The sequence below is a fragment of the Hyla sarda genome, chromosome 5, assembly GCF_029499605.1.
Source record: "Hyla sarda isolate aHylSar1 chromosome 5, aHylSar1.hap1, whole genome shotgun sequence".
NCBI lineage: Eukaryota > Metazoa > Chordata > Amphibia > Anura > Hylidae > Hyla > Hyla sarda.
This window is the reverse complement of record NC_079193.1, coordinates 374,144,512-374,159,560: the sequence shown is the minus strand read 5'-3', so window position 1 is coordinate 374,159,560 and position 15,049 is coordinate 374,144,512. Positions and strand designations below refer to the sequence as shown.

Genomic DNA, 15,049 nt, shown 5'->3' with positions numbered 1-15,049 from the left:
TACTGGGGGCAGTAGGGATAACATAGGGGAGGTGGAGGGGTTTACTGGGGGCAGTAGGGATAACATAGGGGAGGTGGAGGGGTTTACTGGGGGCAGTAGGGATAACATAGGGGAGGTGGAGGGGGTTTACTGGGGGCAGTAGGGATAACATAGGGGAGGTGGAGGGGTTTACTGGGGGCAGTAGGGATAACATAGGGGAGGTGGAGGGGTTTACTGGGGGCAGTAGGGATAACATAGGGGAGGTGGAGGGGGTTTACTGGGGGCAGTAGGGATAACATAGGGGAGGTGGAGGGGGGTTTACTAGGGGCAGTAGGGATAACATAGGGGAGGTGGAGGGGTTTACTGGGGGCAGTAGGGATAACATAGGGGAGGTGGAGGGGTTTACTGGGGGCAGTAGGGATAACATAGGGGAGGTGGAGGGGGTTTACTGGGGGCAGTAGGGATAACATAGGGGAGGTGGAGGGGGTTTACTGGGGGCAGTAGGGATAACATAGGGGAGGTGGAGGGGGTTTACTGGGGGCAGTAGGGATAACATAGGGGAGGGGGGGGGTTTACTGGGGGCAGTAGGGATAACAGGGGAGGTGGAGGGGTTTACTGGGGGCAGTAGGGATAATATAGGGGAGGGGGAGGGGTTTACTGGGGGCAGTAGGGATAACATAGGGGAGGTGGAGGGGTTTACTGGGGGCAGTAGGGATAACAGGGGAGGTGGAGGGGTTTACTGGGGGCAGTAGGGATAACATAGGGGAGGTGGAGGGGTTTACTGGGGGCAGTAGGGATAACATAGGGGAGGTGGAGGGGTTTACTGGGGGCAGTAGGGATAACATAGGGGAGGTGGAGCGGTTTACTGGGGGCAGTAGGGATAACATAGGGATGGTGGAGGGGGTTTACTGGCGTCAGTAGGGATAACATAGGGGAGGTGGATGGGGGTTTACTGGGGGCAGTAGGGATAACATAGGGGAGGTGGAGGGGTTTACTGGGGGCAGTAGGGATAACATAGGGGAGGTGGAGCGGTTTACTGGGGGCAGTAGGGATAACATAGGGGAGGTGGAGGGGGTTTACTGGGGGCAGTAGGGATAACATAGGGGAGGTGGAGGGGGGTTTACTGGGGGCAGTAGGGATAACATAGGGGAGGTGGAGGGGTTTACTGGGGGCAGTAGGGATAACATAGGGGAGGTGGAGGGGGGTTTACTGGGGGGCAGTAGGGATAACATAGGGGAGGGGGGGGTTTACTGGGGGCAGTAGGGATAACATAGGGGAGGTGTGTACATTTGGTTACATTATCACCATCTTTACCTACCGTATGTGTTACCTGAGCGTTTACATAGATCTGCTTGTCAACGTTCTGTATTATTTATAGGGTCATTATCACAGTGATTTTACATAGGACACCAAGTCTTATCTACAGTACGGCATCATCTGTACTCCTCAGTTATCCAGGTGGTGTTTGTTTTTGTTACATAGGACTGCACATCACATCTACATCATCTGTACTCCTCAGTTATCCAGGTGGTGTTTGTTTTTGTTACATAGGACTGCACATCACATCTACATCATCTGTACTCCTCAGTTATCCAGGTGGTGTTTGTTTTTGTTACATAGGACTGCACATCACATCTACATCATCTGTACTCCTCAGTTATCCAGGTGGTGTTTGTTTTTGTTACATAGGACTGCACATCACATCTACATCATCTGTACTCGCCAGTTATCCATGTGCTGTTTGTTTTTGTTACATAGGACTGCACATCACATCTACATCATCTGTTCTCCTCAGTTATCCAGGTGGTGTTTGTTTTGTTACATAGGACTGCACATCACATCTACATCATCTGTACTCCTCAGTTATCCAGGTGGTGTTTGTTTTTGTTACATAGGACTGCACATCACATCTACATCATCTGTACTCCTCAGTTATCCAGGTGGTGTTTGTTTTGTTACATAGGACTGCACATCACATCTACATCATCTGTACTCCTCAGTTATCCAGGTGGTGTTTGTTTTGTTACATAGGACTGCACATCACATCTACATCATCTGTACTCCTCAGTTATCCATGTGGTGTTTGTTTTGTTACATAGGACTGCACATCACATCTACATCATCTGTACTCGTCAGTTATCCATGTGGTGTTTGTTTTGTTACATAGGACTGCACATCACATCTACATCATCTGTACTCCTCAGTTATCCAGGTGGTGTTTGTTTTGTTACATTAGGTTGGATTCACATCACGTTTTTGTCGTACTGTTTTCGATCCGTTTTTCTAAAAACCGTATGGCAAAAAATCGGATGGAACAGTATGGGAAAAAGTGAACCGTATACTGTTCTTAAAATTGCATTCGGTTCCGTCCGTTTTTAATGAAAAAACATACGTTTTAAAAAATGTTATTTTAAATAAGTTAATTTTTAAAAATTTTTACTTTAGGATGCAAATGCGCATGTGCAAAGTAAAAACCGTACATGATTTTCCCGTATGGAACAGTATACTTGTGCGTTTCCCATTGACGTCCATGTTAAGAAAAAAAAAAACGTATGTGGTTGCAGTACGGTTTTTAAACCGGAGACAAAACCGTGGTCAACCGCGGTTTTGAGTGCGGGAAAAAAAACTATTGCAGACAAACCGTATGCAGCCGGATTCATCCAGTTGTATGCGGTTTTCAATTATTTGTCTATGTATACGGTTTTCAATTATTTGTCTATGTATACGGTTTTCAATTATTTGTCTATGTATACGGTTTTCAATTATTTGTCTATGTATACGGTTTTCAATACGGTTCCATACGTTTTCAATAATAAAAACGTATACGGGAACCGTACTTGAAAAAACGTGATGTGAACCCAGCCTTAGATTGAAGGTCGCATGTACATTATCTGTACTGCGTTATCACTTTATCTGTGGTGTTACATAGGACTGCAGGTGTCCACTACATTTTCTGTACTGTTATCCCTGTGTTCTGTGTTCTGTACTATGTAAAAAAAAAAATGTCTTGCAGTCCTATGCAAAACATAAAATAACTCAGTACAGATATACATTATCTTAGATAATGTAGATGTGACTTGCAGTCCTATATAACACAGATAAAATAATTCCGTAAAGATGATGTAGAAGTGACCTGCAGTCCTGAGTTATTGTTTAATGTGTTACATAGGACTGCAGGTAACATCTACATTATCCGTACTAAGAGTTATCAATGTAATTGTGATGTGACATAGGACTGCAGGGGTCCTCTGCATTGTCTGTACTGAGTTACCACTTTATCTGTGGTATTAAATAGGACTGCAGGTCTTATCTAAAGCTTTATCTGTACACTTAGTTATCACAGTTATCTGTGGTGTTACATAGGACTGCAGGTCTTATCTAAAGCTTTATCTGTACACATAGTTATCACGGTTATCTGTGGTGTTACATAGGACTGCAGGTAACATCTACATTTTCTGTGCTCTAGAGTTATCACTGTTATCTGTGGCGTTACATAGGACTGCAGGTCTTATCTAAAGCTTTATCTGTACACATAGTTATCACGGTTATCTGTGGTGTTACATAGGACTGCAGGTCTTATCTGAAGCTTTATCTGTACACTTAGTTATCACAGTTATCTGTGGTGTTACATAGGACTGCAGGTAACATCTACATTTTCTGTGCTCTAGAGTTATCACTGTTATCTGTGGCGTTACATAGGACTGCAGGTCTTATCTAAAGCTTTATCTGTACACATAGTTATCACGGTTATCTGTGGTGTTACATAGGACTGCAGGTAACATCTACATTTTCTGTGCTCTAGAGTTATCACTGTTATCTGTGGCGTTACATAGGACTGCAGGTCTTATCTAAAGCTTTATCTGTACACATAGTTATCACGGTTATCTGTGGTGTTACATAGGACTGCAGGTAACATCTACATTTTCTGTGCTCTAGAGTTATCACTGTTATCTGTGGCGTTACATAGGACTGCAGGTCTTATCTAAAGCTTTATCTGTACACATAGTTATCACGGTTATCTGTGGTGTTACATAGGACTGCAGGTAACATCTACATTTTCTGTGCTCTAGAGTTATCACTGTTATCTGTGGCGTTACATAGGACTGCAGGTCTTATCTAAAGCTTTATCTGTACACATAGTTATCACGGTTATCTGTGGTGTTACATAGGACTGCAGTAATAGCTGTATAGCAGGTGTACAGAGCAGTAGACATTCTTCCAGGCTGGTGAGTGATTTTGCAGTCTCATCCATTACTGTGTGTTATCTGTGGCGTTACATAGGACTTCAGGTCTCATCCATCACTGTGGTTGGCGGCGGGCTGGTCGTCTGATTCCTTATTAATGGACTCCTGTCCACATCTTGGTTGTTCCTTGGTGTGCGCTCCCATCATGGCCGCCTCCTCCAGTAATTGTTAAATTTGCTCAGAGGACCTGGTTTGTGTCTTCAGGGCTGTGAAAAAGCTGGGTGACCTCCTCCCCGAGCGCTTTAATAGCCTCTTCATTGGTTGTCAGCCCCAGCATATTTTTGGGCGGACACTTTGGTGCACATTGGGGGTCCAGATTTCAGCAGATATTGTGCCAACGGCTGTCCGGGCATGCTGGGAGTTGTAGTTTTGCAACAGCTGGAGGCACATTGGTTGGGAAACATTGCTCTATACATTATGTTGGTAACATTTGATGCCATGCACAAGTAGATGTATTATTTCTCCCTTATTAACATAAATGTGCTACCAGATTGCATCATGGTGTATGGCAGTGTTTCCCAACCAGGGTGCCCCCAGCTGTTGCAAAACTACAGCTTCCAGTATGCCAGGACAGCCAAAGGTATCCAGCTCTCCTAGACTCCTGAATAGCCTATCAGACTGGACCCTGATTTTGTAGTGCAGCGTTTCCCAACCAGTATGCCTCCACCTGTTGCATAACTACAACTCCCAGCATGCCCGGACAGCCGAAGGCTGTCCGGACATGCTGGGAGTTGTAGTTTTGCAACAGCTGGAGGCACCCTGGTTGGGAATAATGAGTGGCAGGGGCCATATTCGAATTCGCGATATTTTGCGAATATATTGACGATTATTCCTCCTATGTTCGTGAAATTTGCATATTCGCCATGTTCGTTCACATAAAATTTGCATGAAATAAATAAATAAATAAAAAAATATTCGCCATTACGAATATATAGAACTATATTCTAAATATTCGGGAAACCGCAAAGTGCCGATATTCACGATAAAAATTTGCCAAAGTCCATAGTATTCTAAAGGCTGTCCGGGCATGCTGGGAGTTGTAGTTTTGCAACAGCTGGAGGCACATTGGTTAGGAAACACAGCTCTATACCTTATGTTGGTAACATTTGATGCCATGCACAAGTAGATTTTTTATTACTCCCTAATTAACATAAATGTGAGGACCCTCTTTAAGGACCACCTTTTATTTGCGGTGCTGTGGTCCTGTCGTCTGTGCTGCCTCCCGTCTGTAGGTACAGCAGGCGTCCGCCCCGTGCAGATGGCTCCTCCATATGTCCCCTCCTAATGCTCTGTATAATGCGCTTGCTGCCTGGTCGTGACTTTGACCACCATCTGTAGTTCAATGCGTCTCCTCTAGAGGGGGTAACAGGTGGTCACTAAAGTATATTATATCCATTCAGATCAATGGCTTAGTCAGGGCCTTAGTCATCCTTTTCCACAAAATCCATGTATCCCTGTAACTTTCTGGAAAACATTGGGGCTAGAGATGAGCGAACTTACAGTAAATTCGATTCGTCACGAACTTCTCGGCTCGGCGGTTGCTGACTTTTCCTGCATAGATTAGTTCAGCTTTCAGGCGCTCCCGTGGGCTGGAAAAGGAGGATACAGTGTTAGGAAACTCTTTCCTAGGACTGTATCCACCTTTTCCAGCCCACCGGAGCACCTGAAAGCTGAACTAATTTACGCAGGATAAGTCATCAACTGCCGAGTCGAGAAGTTCGTGACGAATCGAATTTACTGTAAGTTCGCTCATGTCTAATTGGGGCATTCCTCAGCGACCCCATTAAAAAGTAATAGAGTAATAAATATTAATAAAGCTTTACCTATCCTATTGAAGAAGAAAAAAAATGCCAGGAATTTATCTGAGATATCCCAGTATTTTCTTTATACCTATCCTTAATCAATAATCTGTTTCAAGCTTTATATTGTAATTTAAAGGGGTACTCCGGCGGAGAACTTATATTTATTTTTTAAATCAACTGGTGCCAGAAAGTTACAAAGGTTTGTAAATTCTATAAAAAAAAAAAAATCTTAATCCTTCCAGTACTTTTTAGGGGCTGTATACTACAGAGGAAATTATTTTCTTTTTGGATTTCTCTTCTGTCACGACCACAGTGCTCTCTGCTGACCTCTGCTGTCCATTTTAGGAACTGTCCAGAGCAGCATGTGTTTGCTATGGCGATTTTCTCCTGCTCTGGACAGTTCCTAAAATGGACAGCAGAGGTCAGCAGAGAGCACTGTGGTCGTGAAAGAAGGGAAATTCAAAAAGAAAAGCATTTCCTCTGTAGAATACAGCTGCTAATAAGTACTGGAAGGATTAAGATTTTTTTTTTAATGGAAGTAATTTAAAAATCTGTTTTAACTTTCTTACACCAGTTTATTTAAAAAAAATATATACGTTTTCCATCGGAATTCCCCTTTAAAGCCTGAACATGTGAACACACACTAACACAGCTGTACAATGTGCTACAATTATTCCCAGTCTGGTCCAGACAGATACAGTTTACTTGCATTGATACATTGTAGCAGAGAGGTTTGTGCTGTACTTATCTTGTAGGGGCTGTTCACATCACATCATCTTTTGGCCGTACGCTGCTGTATGTACTCGAGGAAACGTTTTCTATTCTTTGAATAAAAATATATGTATAAAAAAAGGTTTCTGGTATATACCATGGAGTAGAAATAGGGTTTGTAGCCGGTTATGTTTTGTTTATTTAATGCTGATATAGGTTTTATTTGGGGGACGCGGGAGTGTGGTAGACTGACTGGTGTATTGAACGCTATGGCTACGCTGCGGTATGTGTTGGAGCAGTGTGCCTAGAACTATGACTCTTCAACTGTTGTGAATAGGGAGAGTCTGCTTGATGTACGTAGCTGAGCGGCTTGGATGACGACCTATGATGGCGGCCATGTTGGTTGTTGCCCAAATACAGGACAGCATTTTATGGTGTGAATGTTTTGTCCTGCACACAGTTAAAGCCCGGAGCGGAGGCCTTTACAGGCCGGTGACCTCAGGGTGTCGGAGTGTGCTACAGGAACACGGCAGATTTTTCGCTAACACCACAAGGGGCAGCACTGCTCCTATGAGTGGAGTTTGATAGTAATTCTTGCCACATGTCTTGTCTGTGCTATGACCCTTACCACAGGAGCTCACAATCTAATCTCAGTGCCCAGTAATATGGTGGACCATAAAGGGTTGCAGTTCTATGTAAATGAAGCCTGATCACTACATAATTGGGTCTCTAGGCCATGTTCACACGTCCGGAATGTCCGTGTGGAGTTTCCGAAGACTGCACAGTCTCATAGACTGCATTCTGTGCGGAGTCTGCAGGACAGGTTCATTCTTTCTACGGACACGGAAATCGGAATTTCAGTGCCCGAAACATGTGGCGCGGAAATTCCACCGGGTGCACAGAACAGCAGAATCCCATTCAATAAATGGAATTCCGCATGGAAATTCCAGACGTGTGAACATGGCCTTATACATTCCGGAGACTATGCCAGCGCTAGGACCGCACGGGAATGCGCCGTCATATTGACAGCTACAAAACTACAACGCCCAGCATGTTAGGAGCTGTTGTTTTGCAACATCTGGAGGGCCACAGTTTGAAGACCACTTAATTAATGGTTTAACGGTGTACTCCGGTGGAAAACCTTTTTTTTTTTTTTTTTAAGGTCTTCATAAGTCAACTAGTGCCAGAAAGTTTAAAGGGGTACTCCGGTGAAAACCTTTTTTCTTTTAAATCAACTGGTGGCAGAAAGTTAAACAGATTTGTAAATAACTTCTATTAAAAAATCTTAATCCTTCCTGTACTTATTAGCTGCTGAATACTACAGAGGAAATTCCTTTCTTTTTGGAATGCTCTCTGATGACATCACGAGCACAATGCTCTCTGCTGACGTTATTATTATAATAATAACGCTTTATTTATTGTTGTCCTTAGTGGGATTTGAATCCAAGGCCCCAGCTCTGCAAGGCAGCAGTGCTAACCACTGAGCCGCCATGCTGCCCTTAGCATACATCTGCTATACATCTGCTATACATGGTTGATGAAATGGACAGAGAGCACTGTGCTCGTGATGTCATCAGTGTTCCAAAAAGAAAGGAATTTCCTCTGTAGCATTCAGCAGCTAATAAGTACTGGAAGGATTAAGATTTTTTAATAGAAGTAATTTACAAATCTGTTTAACTTTCTGCCACCAGTTGATTTAAAAGTAAAAAGGTTTTCACCGAAGTACCCCTTTAAAGATTTTTTAATAAAAGTAATTTACAAATCTGTTTCCCTACCAGTACTTTTTAGCAGCTGTTTGCTACAGAGAAAATTCTGTTCTTTCTGAATTTCTTTTTTTTTGTCTTGTCCACAGTGCTCTCTGCTGACACCTCTGTCCGTGTCAGGAACTGTCCAGAGCAGGATGGGATTTTCTCCTGCTCTGGACAGTTCCTGATACAGACATCAGGTGTCAGCAGAGAGCACTGTGGACAAGACAAAAAAAGAAATTAAAAAAGAAAAGAATTTCCTCTGTAGCATACAGCTGCTAAAAAGTACTGGAAGGGTAAATATTTTTTAATAGAAGTCATTTACAAATCTGTTTGACTTTCTGGCACCAGTTCATTAAAAAAAAAATAAAAAAAATAAAATAAAAAAATGATCATGAAAATGGGCAGGGATCGAAACACTACAGCTTTATTTCAAGAAAAATCTACTTTAAGTAGAAAACGTCTGGCACGTACAAGGAAGGGGACAAGGCTTGTAACCTTTGCAGGGTGTGCAGAAAGCTGGATGACATGGTCGTTGAGCCCCTCTGAGTGTAATCCTGGGGTATCCCTCTTTACGGCTGTGTCGGTCACGGGGTGGTGTGTTGGTTTTCTGTATTACTCCGCTCCCGACACAACAAGCTCTGCATTATTAATGCTCATCAATTATTCCGTATCCATCCGGCTTTCCTCCTCTCGCTCCGTTGTTGCGGATGTGCACGGCGCACTGTGAACCCGACCTCGCTGGGGCCGATCATCAGGAGGTTTAATCTGCTTGTTTACCGCCTTGAGATTGTTATCATAGGGTTGTGTATTCATTATCTATATCAGTGTTTCCCAACCAGGATGCCTCCGGCTGTTACAAGACTACAAATTTACATATTGATGTAGGTAGGTTTCATGTATTTCTGTATTTTTTTTTGCTGTTTTTTTTTGTTTTTTATTTTTTTTTTCAAAAATGTTCCTCCCTAATGATTAAGATAAATGGTATTGTATGTGGGAGGCGTCTTGATGTGTTAACTGGTATAAAAGTAATACTTGCTCAGTTAATCTTATGACTCTGACTAAGGACGCAATGTCCAAAACACCTCGGTCCCGTTTTAAGAATCTGTAATGGTTTTAAACTTTTTGTATGCCTTAAAGGGGTACTCCGGTGGAAAACATTTTTATTTATTTTTTTTATCAACTGGTGCCAGAAAGTTAAACAGATTTGTAAATTACTTCTAATAAAACAAATCTTAATCCTTCCAGTACTTATCAACTGCTGAATACTACAGAGGAAGTTCTTTTCTTTTTGGAACACATTGCTCTCTGCTGACATCATGAGCACAGTGCTCTCTGCTGACAGCTCTGTCCATTTTAGGAACTGTCCAGAGCAGCATATGTTTTCTATGGGGATTTTCTCCTACTCTGGACAGTTCTTAAAATGGACAGAGATGTCAGCAGAGAGCACTGTGGTCATGATGTCAGCAGAGAGCTCTGTGTTCCGAAAAGAGTTTCCTGTGTAGTATTCAGCAGCTAATAAGTACTGGAAGGATTATAATTTTTTTTTTTTTTTTTTTGTTTTTTATAGAAGTAATTTACAAATCTGTTTAACATTCTGGCACCAAGTGATTAAAAAAAAAAAAAAAAAATACCTTTTACACCGGAGTACCCCTTTAAATAAGAGAACAGCTCTTTTTGGACTACTTGAGAGCTGGCTCTACTTTATATTGCAAAACCGCAACTCCCAGCATGCCCAGACAGCCTTTGGCTGTCTGGGCATGCTGGGAGTTGCAGTTTAGCAACAGCTGGAGGCGCCCAGGTTGGGAAACACTGATCTATATATAGTCATTGGGTCCGGAGACCTTTCTCTGATATAATCCGCTAATGTGCTGGATTATCAAATATTCCGAACAGTCAGACACCTGTACATGTACTCAGAATGTGGTCACTTGCTGGGGGTCTGACTATCAGGACCCTGCACATCACAAGTACGAAGCAGTCAGGGCTCTGGCTATGTTTTCTCTGCTTCCCCAATCCTGGCAATGGGACGGAGTTATGGTTCCAGTGCCCCTAGGTGGAGTTTAATACTGTCCAACAATCCAGAATGTCTGCTATTCTGGCAGATATCTCAGTTCCTATTGAGCATTGCTACTGTATATATCTGAGGTATATACTGATCAGTTATTTGAGATGACTTGGCTCTCGTCCTGCTCATGAACTTTTGATGCGGCGTCGTCTCCATTTTTACTAGACTTTTCCTTTTATGATTTTATATTCATGTTCAGATCGTCGCTTCTTCTGTCTGTGATTGCAATCTACAACTATTCAGAGATGTTCTGATAAACTAATTACCCCCGGACCGCAACTGCCCCTCCTCATCCTGTGCTTACCCTACAGGAACCTCAAATGCTGTATTATCCCATATAGAGGAATTGCTTATGGTTCACTATCCCTATATAGATTCCTATTATGCAGTCTGGATGCGATCTACATAAAAAGGTGTGAAAAATCTGCATTATACTCCTGAGCTGGTGAGGTCACTGTGTATATACATTAGATTACACTGCTCAAAAACATAAAGGGAACACTTACACAACACAATGTAACTCCAAGTCACTGACACTTGTGTGAAATCCCACTGTCCACTCAGGAAGAACACTGATAGACAATCAATTTCACATGGAACAGACAACAGGTGGAAATTATAGGCAAGTAGCAAGACACCCCCAATAAAAGATTGGTTCTGCAGGTGGTGACCACAGACCACTTCTCGGTTCCTATGCTTCCTGGCTGATGTTTTGGTCACTTTTGAATGCTGGCGGTGCTTTCACTCTAGTGGTAGCATGAGACGGAGTCTACAACCCACACAAGTGGCTCAGGTAGTGCAGCTCATCCAGAATGGCACATCAATGCGAGCTGTGGCAAGAAGGTTTGCTGTGTCTGTCAGCGTAGTGTCCAGAGCATGGAGGCGCTACCAGGAGACAGGCCGGTACATCAGGAGACGTGGAGGAGGCCGGAGGAGGGCAACAACCCAGCAGCAGGACCGCTACCTCCGCCTTTGTGCAAGGAGGAGCAGGAGGAGCACTGCCAGAGCCCTGCAAAATGACCTCCAGCAGGCCACAAATGTGCATGTGTCCACTCAAATAGTCAGAAAGAGACTCCATGAGGGTGGTATGAGGACCCGACGTCCACAGGTGGGGGTTGTGCTTACAGCCCAACACCACGCAGGACGTTTGGCATTTGCCAGAGAACACCAAGATTGGCAAATTCCCCACTGGCGCCCTGTGCTCTTCCCAGATGAAAGAAGGTTCACACTGAGCACATGTGACAGACGTGACAGAGTCTGGAGATGCCGTGGAGAACGTTCTGCTGCCTGCAACATCCTCCAGCATGACCGGTTTGGCGGTGGGTCAGTAATGGTGTGGGGTGGCATTTCTTTGGGGGGCCACACAGCCCTTCATGTGCTTGCCAGAGGTAGTCTGACTGCCATTAGGTACCGAGATGAGATCCTCAGACCCCTTGTGAGACCATATGCTGGTGCGGTTGGCCCTGGGTTCCTCCTAATACAAGACAATGCTAGACCTCATGTGGCTGGAGTGTGTCAGCAGTTCCTATAAGAGGAAGGTATTGATGCTATGGACTGGCCGCCCGTTCCCCTGAATCCGATTGAGCACATCTGGGACGTCTCGCTCCATCCACCACAGACTGTCCAGGAGTTGGCGGATGCTTTAGTCCAGGTCTGGGAGGACATCCCTCAGGAGACCATCCTCCACCTCATCAGGAGCATGCCCAGGTGTTGTAGGGAGGTCATACGGGCACGTGGAGGCCACACACACTACTGAGCCTCATTGTGACTTGTATTAAGGACATTACATAAAGTTGGATCAGCCTGTAGTGGGGTTTTCCACTGTGATTTTGAGTGTGATTCCATATCCAGACCTCCATGGGTTCATACATTTCATTTCCATTGATAATTTTTGTGTGATTTTGTTGTCAGCGCATTCAACTATGTAAAGAGGAAAGTATTTCATGTGATTAGTTCACTCAGATCTAGGATGTCTTATCTTAGGGTTTCCTTTATTTTTTGGAGCTGTGTACTTATCCTGTACTGATCCTGAGTTATATCCTGTATTATACTCCAGAGCTGTATTCACTATTCTACTGGTGGGGTCACTGTGTACATACATTACATTACTTATCCTGTACTGATCCTGCGTTATATCCTGTATTATACTCCAGAGCTGTACTCACTATTCTGCTGGTGAGGTCACTGTGTACATACATTACATTACTTATCCTGTACTGATCCTGCGTTATATCCTGTATTATACTCCAGAGCTGTACTCACTATTCTGCTGGTGGGGTCACTGTATACATACATTACTTATCCTATACTGATCCTGAGTTATATCCTGTATTATACTCAAGAGCTGTACTCACTATTCTGCTGGTGAGGTCACTGTGTACATACATTACATTACTTATCCTGTACTGATCCTGAGTTATATCCTGTATTATACTCCAGAGCTGTACTCACTATTCTGCTGGTGAGGTCACTGTGTACATACATTACATTACATATCCTGTACTGATCCTGAGTTATATTCTGTATTATACTCCAGAGCTGTACTCGCTATTCTGCTGGTGAGGTCACTGTGTACATACATTACATTACTTATCCTGTACTGATCCTGAGTTATATCCTGTATTATACTCCAGAGCTGTACTCACTATTCTGCTGGTGAGGTCACTGTGTACATACATTACATTACTTATCCTGTACTGATCCTGAGTTATATCCTGTATTATACTCCAGAGCTGTACTCACTATTCTGCTGGTGAGGTCACTGTGTACATACATTACATTACTTATCCTGTACTGATCCTGAGTTATATCCTGTATTATACTCCAGAGCTGTACTCACTATTCTGCTGGTGGAGTCACTGTGTACATACATTACATTACTTATCCTGTACTGATCCTGAGTTATATCCTGTATTATACTCCAGAGCTGTACTCACTATTCTGCTGGTGAGGTCACTGTGTACATACATTACATTACTTATCCTGTACTGATCCTGCATTATATCCTGTATTATACTCCAGAGCTGTACTCACTATTCTGCTGGTGAGATCACTGTGTACATACATTACATTACTTATCCTGTACTGATCCTGAGTTATATCCTGTATTATACTCCAGAGCTGTACTCACTATTCTGCTGGTGAGGTCACTGTGTACATACATTACATTACTTATCCTGTACTGATCCTGAGTTATATCCTGTATTATACTCCAGAGCTGTACTCACTATTCTGCTGGTGAGGTCACTGTGTACATACATTACAATACTTATCCTATACTGATCCTGAGTTATATCCTGTATTATACTCCAGAGCTGTACTCACTATTCTGCTGGGGAGGTCACTGTGTACATACATTACATTACTTATCCTGTACTGATCCTGTGTTATATCCTGTATTATACTCCAGAGCTGTACTCACTATTCTGCTGGTGAGGTTACTTATCCTGTATATCCTGTACTGATCCTGAGTTATATCCTGTATTATACTCCAGAGCTGCACTCACTATTCTGCTGGTAAGGTCACGGTGTACACTGCTGTATTCTGTACTACAAATAAGTCGCCTGGAGAAGCATTTTTGGTAATCTCTGGCCTTATTACTCCCATCCTGCATTACAGGGCCTTTCCTAAGCTGTTAGGGGAGTCTCTCTGACAATAATCTTGCTGACTTTTCTAAAAGCAGTAATTTGCTGTTTGTACCTATGTCTATCCTTGTATAGATTATTAGTGTGATGACTGAGCGGAGGTGCCTCATTGCTGATCTTATTCCTTATTTTTCTTTTGCAGATATTTCCAGACTTTCCCTCTCTACGGGTGAGTGATATTTTATGTATTATTTTGTCTTGATTTCTATGATGTTATTTTGTATCCCTTACTAACCATATGAACAGTTCATGCTCCCATCTGATGTTTAGCTATCTCAATATGTCATGTTGCCTTAATTGCGCTAGTATCCCAAGTAGCGTAAGATCTTCCTCCTTGTAGCCCAGATCTGATGGCCGTCTCCAGTGAGCTTGTTCCCCTCGTACATCCAGAATAAGATAATAATCCGGTCACTGTCTGCTGTTTTTCCTTTATTCTCATGTAAATCAGTCCAATGTTTTGTGCTGTTAAGTACAGTAGTCTTTAAACTGTTGACATCCAGTTGTTGCAAAACAACAACTCCCAACATTCCCGGACAGCCGTTTCTCATGGGTTGCCACCTGGATCATTATAAGGAAGTTTGTAAGGTCGACCATGAATTTTAATACATTATGGCGGTGTTTCCGAACCGGCGTGCCTTCGTCAGTTGCAAAACTACAACTCCCAGCGCGTGTCCCAGTTCTGCAAAACTGCAGCTCCCAGTATTCCCGAACAGCTGGCATGCTGGGAGTTGTAGTTTTGCAACAGCTGTAGGCACCCTGATTGTGAAACGCCAGTCTACAGGGAAGGTTTCCATTCACTGACTCTGTCCCAGGTTTGTAATTTATCTGCAGAGGAATGAATGTGTTTTGTAACTG

The 15,049-nt window shown here is 43.2% G+C and overlaps 1 protein-coding gene and 1 non-coding gene across 20 annotated transcripts in view; both read left to right on the top strand.

Annotated features, from left to right (window-relative positions):
• Positions 1-15,049, top strand: part of PTK2 (protein tyrosine kinase 2) — a 360,567-nt gene that overhangs the window by 85,423 nt on the left and 260,095 nt on the right. For all 19 annotated transcript variants that reach the window (XM_056522841.1, XM_056522840.1, XM_056522843.1 and 16 more), the window contains one exon: positions 14,337-14,363. Coding sequence is in view for 1 of the 19 variants with exons in the window: in XM_056522846.1 (XP_056378821.1) it covers positions 14,337-14,363 (27 nt within the window). In the remaining 18 variants the exon portion in view is untranslated. Of the gene's footprint in view, positions 1-14,336; positions 14,364-15,049 lie in introns of those variants that run through there.
• LOC130274739 (small nucleolar RNA SNORA62/SNORA6 family) lies at positions 7,186-7,341 on the top strand. The gene has a single exon (XR_008844454.1). It is a non-coding gene; the product is annotated as a small nucleolar RNA SNORA62/SNORA6 family (small nucleolar RNA).